The following is an 18,145-nucleotide window of genomic DNA, read 5'->3' on the forward strand; positions in this document are numbered from 1 at the left end:
CAGAAGGTTCCAGGTTCAATCCCTGATCTACTACAAATCACCCAGTGATCCAGTAGTAGATCTTGCCCTATCTTCTTCCCTTCCCTTTGCTACAGAATGGATTTTTGGAGGCAAGAAGCACTCCGGTTTCTTTTGCACCCCTAGTACGCATACCTAAAGCACCCTTGCAAATAAGTCCACAACTGTTGCCAGCTCACTTGACCTCGTATACCCATAGGTGTGGTGTTATTTTTCCCAGGCAGTCTAGATAGCGCTGTGGCTATCCGTATCAAATGTAGCACAGCCTGTTTGGCTGACTTTATCCTCACAAAGACTTAAGAGATGAAAGTGAGACACGCTTCTTGCCGGCTGGCTCTGTTGATATCTCCAAAAACATCTCTCTCCACCCTTTTGTTATATATCTCTGCCAAGGGAAAACAACAATGAGTGCATCTGATGAAATGGACTCTATTCCATAGAAGCTTCAGCCACAATAAATTTGTTAGGGCAGTATTTGGTGTTAGTCATACTCAGAGTAGACGTACTGAAAGTAGCTTAAGTCAGGGGTCAGTAAACTTTTTCAGCAGGGGGCTGGTCCACTGTCCCTCAGACCTTGTGGGGGGCCGGACTATATTTTGAAAAATATAAATACCCTTCAAACCGGTCCCACAGCTGCTTCCGGACCTGGAGAAGGAACGCACTCTGCACATGCTTAGGAGCGCGTCTCGGCAACGCGCGCTCACCAGGGTTGTTGACAAGCAGCAGCCGCTCCATCGTCCAATCCCTGCAGAGCTCCCAGGCGATGTGCACCACATGCTGCGGCCTGTCGTCCGAGGGCAGGTTGGCGGGCAGGCCGCGCACATGGAGCGCCAGGCAAGCGGCGCGTAGCTCGCCCTCTAGCTGCTCCAGCGCAGCTGCCGAGCATTCCACCAGCAGCAGCGCTGAACTGGGCACCAGGGTAGGCCCAGCAGGTGCACCAAGCTCCGGCTGAAGCCCCGCAACACGCCCGTCATGATGCCCATAGCACAGCCCAGACCCGCTGCCTGCCCGCCGGCCTGTCCGTCCATGGCCGTGCTGGGTTTACCTCAGTGTGCAGGCGGCGAGGCTTCGGATTGGCTGCAGGAACTTCCTGCAGCCAATCCGAAGCTGCGCCAGCGTCGTCACCCGCCCAGAGGCGTCTGCGGCTTCGGTTCCTGCAGCCAATCCAAAGCCGTGCCAGCGTCGCGGAACTCAGTCCCCATGCGGTGAGGCGCCTGCGGCTTCTTTCCAAGGAAACACCCTGCCACGCCGGTTTAGCTCAGCGCGGGGACTGACTAAGCGGACGGCAGGGTCCGCGGGCCAGATTTACGAGCCTGGTGGGCCGCATCCGACTCCCAGGGCATAGTTTGCCAACCCCTGGCTTAAGTCCATTGGTTTCTGCTCTGAGTCTGACTAACTTTAGCTATCTCCCTTAGTCTTTAAGCTGGCCCAAGCTTCCTTGTTTTGTTACCACAGACAAGCATAGCTATTATTATTATTTTATTAAATTTGCACACCACCCTATGCCTGCAGCTACTCCTCTGAAAGGTTGTGTGAAGATTTGTCCAGCTTAGGCCTTAAAGTTTACTTGGGAATATAACTGAAGAACATTACAAATTGGATGCTTAATTTTACTACAGACGTGCAACTGCAAAATTACTAGTGAGTAAATGTGATCACTGAGAATAAATTCAGTCACTGGCCCCAGTGACTTTGCGGCTTCCTCTGTGGCAGGTGAATGGGTTTCCGGAATGGTTTTCTGGCTTCCATATGCATACAGCTTCCAGCTACAATATAGAACTAGGAAATGATGGTGAAATGTTTTTCTCCACTAACCTCCAGTGCTAAGAGATCTGTGCAATACTTTCCTCATTTACTTAAAGCATGGAACAAGTGAGCATAAGAGACATGCTGGATCAGACCAAAGGCCTTCCTAATCTGGCGTCCTGTTGTCACAATAGCTGACCAGACAACCCCCTAGGGGACGCCTCAAGCAGAACATGAAGGCAATAACCCTCTCCCATTGTACCCCAGCAACTGGTATTCTCAGCCATGCAGCATCTGATTTTGCAGGAAGCGTGAAGCCATCAATAAACTAATAGCCTTATCCTCCATGACTTGGCCCCCGATATGGCTTTAAAAGGGGATTAAGGAACCACCACAGCTTGTGGTGGTGAATTCTAACTTTGCTATGTGAAGTACTTCTGTTTGTCCTGAGTCTTCCAGCATTTAGCTTCATGGGATGATCTCACCTTCCGGTACTAAATGAGAGGGAGAAAAACTTCTTTCTATTCATTTCCCCCACACCATCCGTAATCTTACACACCTGCTTATTGTTTCTCTCCACCCCATTTTTTAAAATAATAATGTGCAATCTTATCTTCTCCTGCACCATCAGACATTGAGCACGCACCTTCAAATCCCATGATCTAGTGCAGGCCTAGGCAAACTCGGCCCTCCAGATGTTTTGAGACTACCATTCCCATCATCCCTGACCACTGGTCCTGTTAGCTAGGGATGATGGGAGTTGTAGTCCCAAAACATCTGGAGGGCCGAGTTCGCCTATGCCTGATCTCCTTGCTGCGACTGTGCTGTTTGGCTTGTCGACTTTGCAAGCAAATTCTTTTGTGCGCAGGACGCTGTTTCTGCATAAACAGGAAGAAGCATTTCAGTGACTCCTTAACCAGGCCAGCAGCTCATCCAGCTGGCTGACTGTGAACTTTTCCCTTGGGGAAGTTCACAGGAAAACCCCTTCCTCTAAGCCTGTATATAACGCTGTTTGCTCAGAATTACAGCATTATTTTTCCCCTATGTGTTATTTTGCTGTTTCAGGTGAAATAAATGAATGGGAAGTACTCCTTTCTGACCCAATACACTCCTCCTTGGGTTATGCTTGGTTCATGGACTGCATATGCTCCCCAACATACTTACTGAGATCTTTAAAACAATAGATGTCGGCCATGGTTATATCCATACGTTTAATGAGACAGTATGGACCCTCAAGAGAAGATAACTCATTTTGAAAATTACTATACTCGTAATTGCACAAAGGGTAGACTAGGCAAATTTATATCATAGTTGTGAATTCATATAATCTAAAGGGAACATTTATAAAGGAATTGACAAAGTAACCTGGGGAGAAAGGAGATGGATTTGGTTGAAAGTTCCAACAAGAATCATGCCCACAGATCTAAAAGAAATTTTATATAAGATCCAGGTTCAAAGGGAATAGTCATTTGGCTCCATTCTGCTCCCGCCTTGTAGATAATGGAATAATAGCAAATTGTATACATGCTGATCAAACGATCAGGCTTTGCAAATGTTAGATAACGGTTGTCATCCGGGGACCTCACAACTAACTTTGGTTGTCTGTAGAGATGGTTGCAATTCAGCAATATATAAATGGTTGAAGTAATAATTACTTTTGACACTTTCCCATAACTCTGGTCTCCCACATCACAAACTGTCTTTCAAAAACCAATAATGGGGCAAACATGGAGGGCCCCCTCTTTGCAAGGGGGGAAGTCCAGTTGGACGTCCCCATGCAGTTCTGAACTTTGTCCGATGAATGTGAGAGGTGGATGATAGCCATAACTCTCTGTTGCTAGTTTTATGGGCTGCTCTTGCATTATGTTTGTTAGTTGTTTCCATTCAGAACGAAGGTCAACTCTTTGCATGTCAAGGCTTGCCTGTTTGGCCACCCTGGTGTGGCTTGAGAGTAAAATCATGCACTGGTCTGTTGACAGGGTTACTTGGTATTTATGATCAAAGGGAATGTGTTGCAATTCAGATTAGGAATGAAACTCCTTCTGGGAGTACTCAAAGAGAAAGCCAATCCTCAGGACCTCACAGGCCAGCACAAGGCACACCCTGCCTTGCAGTGGACGCTCAGCATGAGTTCCAGTGCACAAACGTGTCAGTGACCTCCTGGTGGCAAAATGGTGTTTTGGTGGCAGCCGTGCTGCCCACGTGATATCTATCGCCTACTTTGCCAAGTGCCCTGAATTGAGTGAAAAATACTTTTGTTTTCAGCAGGCACAAAAGGTGGAAGATAAGTTCATCCAACTGGTAGAAATGATTTAAAGTGATGATGCAGAGGTAAAGTGAGTGGGCTGATAGCTGGAGACAGAGAGAGCATTTTGCAAAATGATGTAGAAAGAGCAAAGGCCTGCTTCTACTAAGTGTGTATGAATACTGACAGTTTCAGATCTCCTGGTACAGTTCTGGTTTGCCAGATGACAGATCTCTTTCAGCAAGCCTTGGCTCCCAACAGGTTGAAGTCCTTTTTAAGCATCGCCTCTAACCGTCTCCCGTTTTTCTTCGCAGTTGTAGCCGCCTTCGACAAATTCAGAACATCCTGACGCAGAGCAGCAAATCCCAGCCAGATGGAATACTGTGCATTTTGGGTAAGTTCTCCCTACTTATTAAAGTGCACCGACAGCATTATTGAAATGTGCAAGCTAAAGCCAGAAGTTGTGTTTCAGGATCCTAGAAATATTCAAAGAGGGCTCAAGCATTTGAGGAATGTTGCTTGCCCTTAGCAGCTGAAATGTGTTGATGAGTTGAACGCGGAGCCCCTTAGAAATGAATGGAACGAAGAGGTCATGCCAAAGACCCATGTGCTTTTTAGGATTTAGTGGTCTCCTAAGAAGCACATGGAGACAAGGCAAACATTGAGGATGAGCTGTAGCTCCGTGATGGAGAACATGCTGGCTGTTGGAAGGCTCTGGGTTCAATCCTTGTCATCTCTAATTGAAAAGGTAAGGTAGATACATGCCTGGCCTTTTGTCCTTGGGCTTGAAACTGGCCCTTCCCATTTGCAGTTGCCCCAAAAGACCAGTGTGCGGAAATGGAAAGAAGTGTGTTTGCTGCTTCAAGGAGAGCAGAGCCCCCGATAAAATAAATCAGGTGTCAGGGACTGGCTAGATGGTGAAGAATGGTGGACGGCTTCTGCCAGAGAACCTCCTGCAGGCATGGCCAAACTTGGCCCTCCAGATGTTTTGGGACTACAACTCCCATCATCCCTAGCTAACAGGACCAGTGGTCAGGGATGATGGGAATTGTAGTCCCCAAAAACATCTGAAGGGCCAAGTTTGGCCATGCCTGCTAGGGAAACCTCAGAAGAGGAAGACTCAGAGCCAGGGAAGTGGTGTTGGGACATGGAAGACAGGTCAGAGGATGAATCATAGAATCATAGAATCATAGAGTTGGAAGAGACCACAAGGGCCATCGAGTCCAACCCCCTGCCAAGCAGGAAACACCATCAGAGCACTCCTGACATATGGTTGTCAAGCCTCTGCTTAAAGACCTCCAAAGAAGGAGACTCCACCACACTCCTTGGCAGCAAATTCCACTGTCGAACAGCTCTTACTGTCAGGAAGTTCTTCCTAATGTTTAGGTGGAATCTTCTTTCTTGTAGTTTGGATCCATTGCTCCGTGTCCGCTTCTCTGGAGCAGCAGAAAACAACCTTTCTCCCTCCTCTATGTGACATCCTTTTATATATTTGAACATGGCTATCATATCACCCCTTAACCTCCTCTTCTCCAGGCTAAACATGCCCAGCTCCCTTAGCCGATCCTCATAAGGCATTGTTTCCAGGCCTTTGACCATTTTGGTTGCCCTCCTCTGTACACGTTCTAGTTTGTCAGTGTCCTTCTTGAACTGTGGTGCCCAGAACTGGACACAGTACTCCAGGTGAGGTCTGACCAGAGCAGAATATAGTGGCACTATAACTTCCCTTGATCTAGATGCTATACTCCTATTGATGCAGCCCAGAATTGCATTGGCTTTTTTAGCTGCCGCGTCACACTGTTGGCTCATGTTAAGTTTGTGGTCAACCAAGACTCCTAGATCCTTTTCACATGTACTGCTCTCAAGCCAGGTGTCACCCATCTTGTATTTGTGCCTCTCATTTTTTTTGCCCAAGTGCAATACTTTACATTTCTCCCTGTTAAAATTCATCTTGTTTGTTTTGGCCCAGTTCTCTAATCTGTCAAGGTCGTTTTGAAGTGTGATCCTGTCTTCTGGGGTGTTAGCCACCCCTCCCAGTTTGGTGTCATCTGCAAATTTGATCAGGATGCCCTTGAGTCCATCATCCAAGTCGTTGATAAAGATGTTGAATAAGACCGGGCCCAAGACAGAACCCTGTGGCACCCCACTAGTCACTCTTCTCCAGGATGAAGAGGAACCATTGATGAGCACCCTTTGGGTCCGGTCAGTCAGCCAGTTACAAATCCACTGAGTGGTAGCATAGTCAAGACCGCATTTTACCAGCTTCTTTACAAGAATATCATGGGGCACCTTGTCAAATGCCTTGCTGAAATCAAGGTAGACTACATCCACTGCGTTCCCTTCATCTACCAGGCTTGTAATTCTGTCAAAAAATGAGATCAGGTTCGTCTGACATGACTTATTTTTCAGAAATCCATGCTGACTATTGGTGATCACAGCATTCCTTTCTAGGTGCTCACAGATTGTTTGCTTAATGATCTGCTCCAGAATCTTCCCTGGTATTGATGTCAGACTGACTGGGCGGTAATTATTTGGGTCCTCTCTTTTCCCCTTTTTGAAAATAGGGACAACATTTGCCCTCCTCCAGTCTGCTGGGACTTCGCCTGTTCTCCAGGAATTCTCAAAGATGATTGCCAGTGGTTCTGAGATCACATCTGCCAGTTCTTTTAATACTCTTGGATGCAGTTCATCTGGCCCTGGAGACTTGAATACATCTAAACTAGCCAAGTATTCTTGTACTATCTCCTTAGTTATTCTGGGCTGTGTTTCCTCTGCTGAATCATTTCCTCCAAATTCTTCAGGTCGGGCATTGTTTTCTTTATCGGAGAAGACTGAGGCAAAGAAGGCATTGAGGAGTTCAGCCCTTTCTGTGTCCCCTGTTTGCATTTCACCATCTTCTCCTCTGAGTGACCCCACTGTTTCTTTGTTCTTCCTTTTGCTACGAACATACCCATAGAAGCCTTTTTTGTTGCTTTTAACCTCTCTAGCAAGCCTGAGTTCATTCTGTGCTTTAGCTTTTCTGACTTTGTGTCTACACGTGCTGGCTATTTGTTTGAATTCCTCTTTGGTGGTTTCCCCCCTTTTCCATTTTTTGTACACATCCTTTTTTAATCTTAACTCAGTTAAAAGTTCTTTAGATAGCCACCCTGGCTTCTTTAGGCACCTTCCATGTTTCCGTCTCATTGGTATTGCCTGAAGTTGTGCTTTTACTATCTCCCTCTTAACAAACTCCCAGCCATCATGAACTCCCTTTCCTTTTAGTATTACTGTCCATGGGATCTCACCCAGCACTTCCCTAAGTTTTATGAAGTCGGCTTTCTTAAAGTCAAGAAATTGAGTCCTAGTATGCTTGGCTGCTCCTTTCCGTTGTATAGTAAACTTCAGAAGAGCATGATCACTTGCGCCTAATGATCCTTCCACTTCTACCCCATTAACCAGGTCATCGACATTGGTTAGGACCAGATCTAAAATGGCTGTTCCTCTTGTTGCTTCTCCCACTTTCTGGACAATGAAGTTGTCTGCAAGGCCAGTGAGGAATCTGTTTGACCTTATGCTCTTGGCTGAGTTTGACATCCAACAAATATCTGGGTAATTGAAGTCCCCCATTACTACTATCTCCCTTCCTTTTGCATGCTTGGCCATCTGTTCCAGGAAGGCATCATCTATGTCCTCCGTTTGGCATGGGGATCTATAGTAAACTCCCACAATGAGGTCACTATTATTCTTCTCTCCCTTAATTTTGACCCAAATGCTCTCACTTTGGCTTTGAGGTTCTAAATCTTGGATCTCTTCACAGGTATACACATCCCTGACATATAACGCCACTCCTCCTCCTTTCTTGTCTGGTCTGTTTCTCTGAAATAGATTGTATCCCTCCATTTTTACATTCCAATCGTGGGACTTATCCCACCAGGTTTCAGTGATGCCTATTATGTCATATTTAGTTTGCTGTACCAAGAGCTCAAGCTCATCTTGTTTATTTCCCATGCTTTGTGCATTAGTGTGGGGCATGAAGTTCATTGTGCATGAAGTGTGGGGGCAGAATGCTTGAATGCTGAACAAGCCACAGACTTGAGTGAGACAAGCCAAACTACAAGAAAGAAGATTCCACCTCAACATTAGGAAGAACTTCCTGTCAGTAAGAGCTGTTCGACAGTGGAATTTGCTGCCAAGGAGTGTGGTGGAGTCTCCTTCTTTGGAGGTCTTTAAGCAGAGGCTTGACAACCATATGTCAGGAGTGCTCTGATGGTGTTTCCTGCTTGGCAGGGGGTTGGACTCGATGGCCCTTGTGGTCTCTTCCAACTCTAGGATTCTATGATTCTATAAGCCTTACAGTCTGCATACCTGGAGCAGCCTTCGTTGTTGAAAGACAGATACAGTGGATGCTCGGGTTGCGAACGTGATCCATGCAGGATGCACATTTGCAACCCGCAGCGTTCGCAACCCACGTCTATGCACGCGCAGGTTGCACTTTGACACTTCTGCGCATGCACGACTGCCAAAACCCTGTTCTGGTACTTCTGGGTTTCGGCAGTCCATAACCTGAAATAACGCAACCTGAAGCGGCTGTAACCCGAGGTATGACAAAAAAGAGTGAATCTCTCTTGAGTACTGGAGGCTGGATAATGTGACTGGCCTGAGAGATTTGTCTCTAAACGTGGAGGCAGCGCTGGAAAACTTTCAAGCAATCTTGTCATGCTTCCTGGACGGTCGTGAGTAAGGCTGACGGTGGAGTGAGTTGGGATGTGAGACACTTTCCTGCTTCCTTTCTCCCTCCCCGTCCTCATTCCAAAACGTATCATTAGAAGAAGGCTTGTTTTTCGCTGTCTTCTTCTGTGTTTCAAGTTTGTGAAATTTATGTGCGAACTTGCGTTGCGTTTCATTGTGAACATTCACCAAGGACTGGCTAGCAGATGGGTTGGAAAGAGGAGGATTAAATGAGTTGCAGCTTGGAAGAAAAAAAGATGCATGGTTTCGTCTGAGTAGTTAAACATTCTGGGCACTGTGTATTATCCATCCATGAGTCAGGGAGAAATCTCTGTGGTAAGGGAAACGGCTAAACACAATTAAGCAGGCTAAGGCTCAATTTAGGAATGCCTTGGGGGAAAACTTAGCAGTTTGCATGATGTGCCACTTCTAGCTGGCCCTGGCTTTCTTGGTGAAATCTAAGCCATGCAGAAGAGCGCTTGCCTGGACCCTAACCAGAAAGTTGCTTTTAGGTGGCTTAACCCAAACTTTGATAACTCTGAAGTTAAAGCCATTTGCAGGACACCAGGAATGTGTCAAGAGGCTTTGTGGAGACTGAACTATAATTACTCTGGTAAAAAATAACTGAATGCTGTGAAGAAAACTGACAACCCAGGAGGACTGCCGTTCCGCCTGGCCTTTGGCTTGGAGTCAATTTGATTCCCTCCTGCTCTTCTTTTTTCCTTTCTCCTCCTGTGATGAGGCTGCATTTTAATGTTTTAATGTTGTATTTAACCTAGTTTTTAAAGTTGTATTCCAATCAACTTGTTTTTATTACTGGTTGTTAACCGCCCTGAGCCTGGCCTTGGCTGGGGAGGGCGGGGTATAAATAAAAATTATTATTATTATTATTATTATTATTATTATTATTTTGCAAAGTGCTAATGGGCAGCACAGGAGAAGGCGGCAAGCAGGGCCACTCCACCATCTGCAGTGAGAAGCCAGCTGCCAATCAGGTTGCTGCCTGTATCAATTGCCACTTGGCGGTAGCCATTCCATCAGGCTGCAGAGGAAGGGAAGTGGGGCCACTCTGTCAGCTCAACTGCAAAACCAGCAGCTTTTGATTCCTCCTCTTCCTTGAACTGTTTCATGCCAGCTGGTCATTGCAAGCGCTTTGCAGCCAAGCCTTAAAAGTGTGCTATTTTTCTTGACCTCTGGAAGACCTCTTTTTTTGTCTGAAGAGTAGGGTAAAAATACTCTTAAGTCAGGGTTTCCCAAACTTGGGTCTCCAGCTGTTTTTGGACTACAACTCCCATCATCCCTAGCTAGCAGGACCAGCGGTCAGGGATGATGGGAATTGTAGTCCAAAAACAGCTGGAGACCCAAGTTTGGGAAACCCTGCTCTAAACAATTAAATTCACATTTTTCTTTCACCCTCCAAGCCTGTTTTGCATTTGTGTCATGTCTTTTAGACTATACATGTCAAGGCAGAGGCTGACTTACTAATCTTTGTCAGCTGCCCTGGGAGCCTTTTCAGCGGAAGAGCAGCCTAAAACTGCTGTAAATAATAAAATCCATTCTTCCCTAGCAATGACCTCTTGTGCCCCTGCCCTTCCCCATACGAGTTATCTCTAGAATTGCCCCCTGGCACTACAGAGTAGCTTTTAGGTACTTCCATGATGAAAGGAGGTTGCACAGCCGACCAGAATTAATTTGCAAGGCTTGCGTCCGCAGATCTGTATATTATGAACGGTGCAAATGTTGCTTAGATCAGGAGTTAATAGAGATGTGTCAGGACTTGGGAGCCTTAGCTAGGAATCACTCAGCTGTATCTCTGGGGGCAAAGACCTGAAAATAAGTGGAGCTGCTGCAGTATCAAGATGGGGAGAATCTCCTGAACGTACAGCATGAATTGCAACGATAAAATTAACGGAGAGCTGTGCTGGAGAAAAAGGGTGCTTGGCGTGTATATATGTGGGAATGTTATAATTATTGCTGCTTTACAGTCATACCTCGTGTTGCGTTCCGCTCTTGTTACTGGACTTTCAGCTTACGAACATGGAAAACCTGGAAGTGTTTACTTCTGGGTTTGCCGCCCGCACATGCGCAGAAGCGATCTGCATGCTTTGCGCATGCGCAGAAGCGATCTGCGTGCTTTGCGCATGTGCAGAAGCGCTTGATCGCGCCACACACATGTGTAGAAGAGGCGCTCTAGTTGCAGACTTTTTGGGGTGCAAACAGCACCCCAAAACAGATTAAGTCTGCAACTAGAGGTACCACTGTATTGTGATAGGTCTTAATATTTTTTTACGGCTTGTGGATTTCCTAGGCTCAATTAAAAATGGGTGGGAGGTAGGGAAACCAGCCAGGTGTCAAGCCCACGCCTGGGGCACGTTGAATGAGCAGAATATAAATACTCCGAACTTGTATATAAAGTTTCTAACTTCCGTGCCTGTTCAACTCTGAGAGGCACCTGAGTGCCCTAGATTTCTTGCCATGGTCTCCCTGGGCTTTTGTCTGGCCCCTGCTTATAAGTCTGGATTTACTGGCAGCCCTTGAGTTGTATCCCAGCGTAACCCCGTGTGAAAACCGAGACAGAACAGTGACACAGGAAGCCAGGCTGTTGTGAGAGTGCAGCTGTTTCCAGCCACGAAAGAGGCCGCCAGATATTAACTGTGATCAGATCCTGGACAGCTTTCATCCTTTCTCGGGTAGCACAGGCTAGATGGGCTAATTAAATGCTTACGGCACGACATATCAAATTTTTCTGTGCTTGGTCCCATCTGAAACCCTTTTGTGAGCCGTTCCCCCAAATGCACCCCTGCTAATACCGGACTGCTGCATTCCCAGCTAGCTTCTCCTGAAAGAGGGGGAATGTCAACCCAAGCCTGGGAATTTCTGTTCCTCTCCTCTTAAGCTCGGTTTCATTTTTCTTTTCTTTTGTTTCATTGGGGAGGATCTGCTGCAGTATGCAGCCTTAGGGAAATGTTTCGACTCGAAGCTGGAAAATGCATTTTGAATGCATTGCGGTCAGTATCAGAATTGTAGCAAGAGGCCGATTTAAGGGAGTGCGTCAGGTTTAGTCGCACCAGGTGCAGAGCCTCGGGAGCGCTGCAACTATGATGTAGAATGGAAGGGGGGGGGGCACCAAATTTTGGTGTCACACAGGGCACTGCGGAAATTTGATACCCCCAGAGTTCTGTTGCTGATTTTAGGTTACCCGGGTAACCGTGTTCTGGAGGTATTTCCCCTAGTTATAATCAAAATAATTTGCTCTAGCTAACCAAGCAAATAAGTCTTACGCTAACGAGTGTCTCTCTCTCTTTCTCTCTCTCTCTCTCTTTCTTTCTTTCTTTTTTGGGGGGATGCAGATTTGCTTACTTAGGTATGTGTACAGATTTGCCAACTGAAATATGTGTACGAAATAAATAATAAAAAAAACAACAACTGTCCAGTAGCACCTTAAAAGGTAAAGGTAAAGGTACCCCTGCCCGTACGGGCCAGTCTTGACAGACTCTAGGGTTGTGCGCCCATCTCACTCAAGAGGCCGGGGGCCAGCGCTATCCGGAGACACTTCCGGGTCACGTGGCCAGCGTGACATCGCTGCTCTGGCGAGCCAGAGCCTCACACGGAAATGCCGTTTACCTTCCCGCTAGTAAGCGGTCCCTATTTATCTACTTGCACCCGGGAGTGCTTTCGAACTGCTAGGTTGGCAGGCGCTGGGACCGAACAGCGGGAGCTCACCCCGCCGCGGGGATTCAAACCGCCGATCTTTTGATCGGCAAGCCCAAGGCGCTGAGGCTTTTACCCACAGCGCCACCCGCGTCCCTAAGTAGCACCTTAGAGACCAACTATGTTTGTTCTGGGGTATAAGCTTTCGTGTGCACACACATTTCTTCAAATACCAATATGTGTAGATATGTGTAGGTAGACTGGCTAGTAGACCTATTGGCAAGGCCACCATATTTGATGCTGTTTCATGGTGTGTGCCCTTCAGTAAAGTCATACCTTGGGTTACAGCCTCTTCAGGTTGCATTTTTTCGGATTGCGGACCGCTGAAACTCAGAAGTACCGCAATGGGTTACTTCCGGGTTTCGGCGGTCGCGCATGCGCAGAAGTGCTAAATCGCGCTTTGTGCATGCACAGAAGTGCTGAATCACAACCTGCGCGTGTGCAGACGTGGGTTGTGAACACTGCGGGTTGCGAACGTGCATCCTGCACGGATCATGTTCGCAACCGCGTGTCTGCTGTATCTGTGTGTCCATGCAGGATGGCATTGTGTGGTTTGACGGGCTTGTTTGAACGATTTAGACCTGATTTATAAAGTATTCTTTGCCTCGGTGTTACTAACATCTGGGCAAAAGCTGCGGTGGAATTCCTGTAAATATATTCTGTAAGCATGGATGGCTTTTTAATCAGTTGGGCCACTTCCTTGGCTGCCATCCTAAAGCTGTTGGTAGATGGAATCCATTATTTCCTCCCCCATATGTTGTTCAGTGCATTTCTGCAAGTGAAGTTAAAAAGGTAAAGGTACCCCTGCCCGTACGGGCCAGTCTTGACAGACTCTAGGGTTGTGCGCCCATCTCACTCAAAGAGGCCGGGGGCCAGCGCTGTCTGCAGACACTTCCGGGTCCCGTGGCCAGCGTGACATCGCTGCTCTGGCGAGCCAGAGCCGCACACGGAAACGCCGTTTACCTTCCCGCTAGTAAGCGGTCCCTATTTATCTACTTGCACCCAGGGGTGCTTTCGAACTGCTAGGTTGGCAGGCGCTGGGACCGAACAGCGGGAGCGCACCCCGCCACGGGGATTCGAATCGCTGACCTTCCAGTTGGCAAGCCCTAGGCACAGCGCCACCCGCGTCCCTCTGCAAGTGAAGTTACCTCCCTCCCAAAAAAACAAAGCTTGAAGCTCTCTAACTAACCGTGGAGTGAAATGCCCCCCCCTTTTTCTCCAGGCCCACCCTCCTCCTCCTGGTACCCCTTTGCTTTTGATTCCCCCCAGAAATATGGAGGTTGACATTAACCTAATGTTCTGGTTTTGTGATGCCACAATGGGAAATTTCTTCCATTCATGGGGTTGTTGGGTTTTTTGCATAAAATCAAAGCAGTTTTGGAACTGTATGTTTGAAAGGATGGGGGGGGGGAGCTTTCCACCACATCAGAGCTACCATTAACCCCCCCCCCAATCTGCTTACTAAATTTTGTAAAAAGTTGATCCCTTTATTCATATAAGATCCAGATTCTGCATGTTATGACCCCACGCAGGGCTGTTACGGCCCAAAATGTGGGTAAGTTGCATGCAAACCAACAGGGCAAGGATATCATCAGGGGGGAAATGGAAACAACTGAACCTGATTAAATTGTCAGTGGTGTTGAGGAATGGGATTAATTACCTAGAAGAAATAAATAACGGAGTCTGTGAAAAGTGGTATTTTAGGTGGTGGCGTAGACTGCTTTGTGTTATAAAAACATGAGTTCAAGAAAGGACAGTTATGAATGAAAAATGCAAAGAACAAAATGTTATTGCCAGTTGAAATGTGTGTGAGGTGCCATTTTAAAAAGGATGCTTTTCTTCTTTTTTGATGTATACTATATAATAAAAATAAAAATATATTTATATCCCACCCTCCCCAGCCAGAGGTTTTTTTGTGTGTGTAATATTTGCTGTATGCTCTATTATATACTCTGTGTGTGTGTGTGTGTGTGTGTGTGTGTGTGTGTAGCATATATATATAAAAATGAAGTTTGATTGTTTAAAAGAAAAACCTGAAATTAACCCGAAGTGGCATGTTGCGAGTGGGACTCGATTCCCTTGGGGGTCTTTCTCCCGAGCCTTTGACACTCACCTTGCCCCCTCAGCACAGCCAGCCCCTTGCGATGATTACTCTTAACATTTGCCTTCTGCAAAGCTGGAGGTTATTTCTTGGAAAGCTGTCAGCTCCCTCCTGCCGTGACTCAGGGATTTATTCCATAATTCTCATGGGCTCATGTTTTAATCATAAATCTTGCGTTGGAAGAATTAGGTCGCCAGATTAGCTTAATAGGAAGCTTCAATCAGCAGCATATCAATTAAGGAGAAATGGTATTTTCAGAAGCAGATGTGGAACGATTAAGGAAGCGCCCCCAGTGCCCGGCTGCTCAGCACCATGGTTTGGACACTCTGTAGCATCCTGCTCTTCTCCCCACCGTCTGGGGAATTTAGTCAGTGATAGGATGGGTAAGGTAAAGGTACCCCTGACCATTAGGTCCAGTCGCGGACGACTGGGGTTGCACGCTCACCTCGCTCTATAGGCCCAGGGAGCCGGCGTACAGCTTCCGTGTCATGTAGCCAGCATGACTAAGCCGCTTCTGGCGAACCAGAGCAGCGCACGGAAACGCTGTTTACCTTCCCGCCAGAGCGGTACCTATTTATCTACTTGCACTTCAATGTGCTGTCGAACTGCTAGGTGGGCAGGAGCTGGGACCGAACAACGGGAGCTCACCCTGTCGCAGGGATTTGAACCACTGACCTTCTGATCGGCAAGCCCTAGGTTCTGTTTAAAGCATATACCGTATTTTTTGCTCTATAAGACTCACTTTTTCCCTCCTAAAAAGTAAGGGGAAATGTGTGTGCATCTTATGGAGCGAGTGCAGGCTGCGTAGCTATCCCAGAAGCCAGAACAGCAAGAGGGATTGCTGCTTTCACTGCACAGCGATCCCTCTTGCTGTTCTGGCTTCTGAGATTCAGAATATTTTTTTTCTTGTTTTCCTCCTCCAAAAACTAGGTGCATCTTGTGGTCAGGTGCGTCTTATAGAGCGAAAAATACGGTATTTAAAACATGAGGATCGTGCAGATAACACTAGCAATGGGAAACGGGAGGATGTGCTGGGATGCATATTGCATCCTGTGTACCACAGTAGCATTTGATCCGAGAGACGACTTAATGGACACAGCTGTTTGGAGTGTGATATACATAGAATTGTAGAATTGGAAGGGACCCTAAGGATCATCCAGTCCAACCCCCTGCAATGCAGGAATATGCAGCTGTCCTATATGGGGATTGAACCTACAACCTTGGTGTTATCAGCACCACGCTCTAACCAACTATCCGTGAGATGTATGTTGGGAAACAGAGTGGAAGCATCTCAAATATCAGCCCCTGCAATTGATGGGCACCATGAGGATCCCATAGTGGGACGCAGGTGGCATTGTGTTCTAAACCACTGAGCCTTGGGCTCGCTGATCAGAAGGTTGGCAGTTTGAATCCCTTGACAGGGTGAGCTCCTGTTGCTCAGAGTTCTGGCTTGGAAAGCAGGAAGCTCAGATCTGGATTTGTGTATGGCAATTCCCAACATGACCCAGATAGGTAATGGTTTTGTGTCGCCTTAATCCACGTGAGAGGGAAGCCCAGGGCAGGCTGCCCACAGATCTCCAGTTACTGTTACCTGTCAGTCGCCAGCCAAACATTGTGAGGAAATTCAGAAGCAGAGCACAATGGAAGCAGCCATCCTTTGTTCTCAGTGGCTGGTATCTAGCAATTAAGGGCTAGGGAGCAAGAGAAAGGAGAGGAAGAGAGACTGGGAAAATGCTCATCGCTCTCCTGGGTATTCTGGCCAGTAGCCACTGATGGACCTGGGGTGAAAAAAGCACGCAGCCCCACTTGAACTGGATCCACTGTCAAATAAGGCAGAGAGATCCAAACACACAGGGGACCAGTTCTGTGCCTCAAACGGCAATCGCAAATGTTGAAGCAAAGGCTGAAGTATTTTGGATTTGGGGGCAGATTATTCGCACACAAGCAAAGGTGGGGCATGACCTTGGCAGCACCGTTCAAAAATGCTTTTATCCTCCTCTTCATTTGTTCCTGACACCATCTGTTGCTCAGAAGCTCTCTCCCCTTCCAAACTGTTCTCCGGTGCTCCCTGGTTGACCTTGCCGTCCCAATTCCCAGCTCTGCACTCGCCGTTCTTTGGCTTAGTGTATCATAAAGGGATTTTGGGGGGGAAATGATGCTCAATTGTTCCAAACTGGGTAGTGGCCTGAGGTCAACCGGCAATGCCAATCCCTTTCTGAAAGGGGCAGCTCTGGGCTGGATTTGTGGCTAAGTGTGGGGGAAATAAATATGAAGTGCCGTCCGCCTCCTTAAATTGCTTCTGTAGCATTGTGCCACAAGGCTTTTCCGCTCATTGTTTTTCAAGCAGCTTGCACCTGACTGCATCTCTGTTCCAGTGTCCCCTTTCAGCTGCTCTTCATTCTCTCTTTTGGCCCACTGTCATCCGTTACGAGCATTTTGTGGCCGCTGCAAGCGCTCTAGATATTTGAAGGCCTGATGCCACCACAAGAGCTGTTCTTCATGACTAGGCTTTCTGGGAACCTTGGTTTCCTAGCTTCTTGTAGGTCCTTGGCTTGCCCTCTTGATTCCAGGGATTGCTTACTGTCAGCTTGCCTCGCCTTATGCAATCAGCTGATTGGCTCTGGGAGCGTGCCTTCAAAGTCCCTATGGAACAAGCAGTTTAGATCAGGCTTCCTCAACCTCGGGCTTCCAGATGTTTTTGGACTACAACTCCCATGATCCCTAGCTACCAGGACCAGTGGTCAGGGATGATGGGAATTGTAGTCTCAAAACACCTGGAGGGCCGAGGTTGAGGAAGCCTGGTTTAGATTCTGCCAAGGGGTGGGGCGAGCCAATCTATTCATAGGAAGCACATTGAACCCAAATTGATGGTTGGTTTGGAGCAATCGGTTTGGAAGAAGAGCCCCTCGTAGGGAACACTCCTGGACAGCAGCTCCATGTGGGACTTCCCCATCAGTGGCTGTTAGCTGACAAGGAGCCCTGATTTTGCAAAGCAGCCATTAGGAGCTCAGTTGAGGCTCCTAATGGTTCCTTGGTTGCTGCATCCATTCGTGTCCCACTCCTGATATCACAAATTGGGACCTGTGTCAGACCTATACAGTCATACCTCGAGCTGAGCATTTTCGGGTTTCGCTCCGCGGCAACCCGGAAGTAACGGGACGCGTTACTTCTGGGTTTCGTCGCTCGCGCATGCGCAGACGCTTAAAATGACGTCACGCGCATGCACAGAAGCAGCGAATCCCTGAAATCAAGAGGGCAAGCGAAGCGGCAGATGTGGGTTGCGTTCGCTTCAGGATGCGAACGGGGCTCCGGAACGCATCCAGAGGTACCACTGTATAGGCCCATGGGCTAGAGATTCCCCCTCCTGCTCTTCAGCACCTACTGCAATTTCAAAAATTGATTCCCACCCCCACCCCCACCCTCGTGTATTCCTTTGTTCTAGTAGTCAAGGTATGTTGGAAGCTGCAGGCTGCTTCCATAGCATAGGAGACTTAGGAAGAATCATAGAATCATAGAGTTGGAATAGACCACAAGGGCCATCGAGTCCAACCCCCTGCCAAGCAGGAAACACCATCAGAGCACTCCTGACATATGGTTGTCAAGCCTCTGCTTAAAGA

At 47.4% G+C, this 18,145-nt stretch overlaps 1 protein-coding gene across 1 annotated transcript in view; it reads left to right on the top strand.

The window, feature by feature from the left end:
- DNAAF9 (dynein axonemal assembly factor 9) overlaps positions 1–18,145 on the top strand; it is an 89,548-nt gene that overhangs the window by 4,486 nt on the left and 66,917 nt on the right. The window contains exon 2 of the mRNA XM_083398243.1: positions 4,324–4,403. Coding sequence (XP_083254369.1) covers positions 4,324–4,403 — 80 coding nt within the window. The remainder of the gene's footprint in view (positions 1–4,323; positions 4,404–18,145) is intronic.

The sequence above is a fragment of the Podarcis tiliguerta genome (assembly GCF_965153285.1).
Source record: "Podarcis tiliguerta genome assembly, chromosome: 9".
Lineage (NCBI taxonomy): Eukaryota > Metazoa > Chordata > Lepidosauria > Squamata > Lacertidae > Podarcis > Podarcis tiliguerta.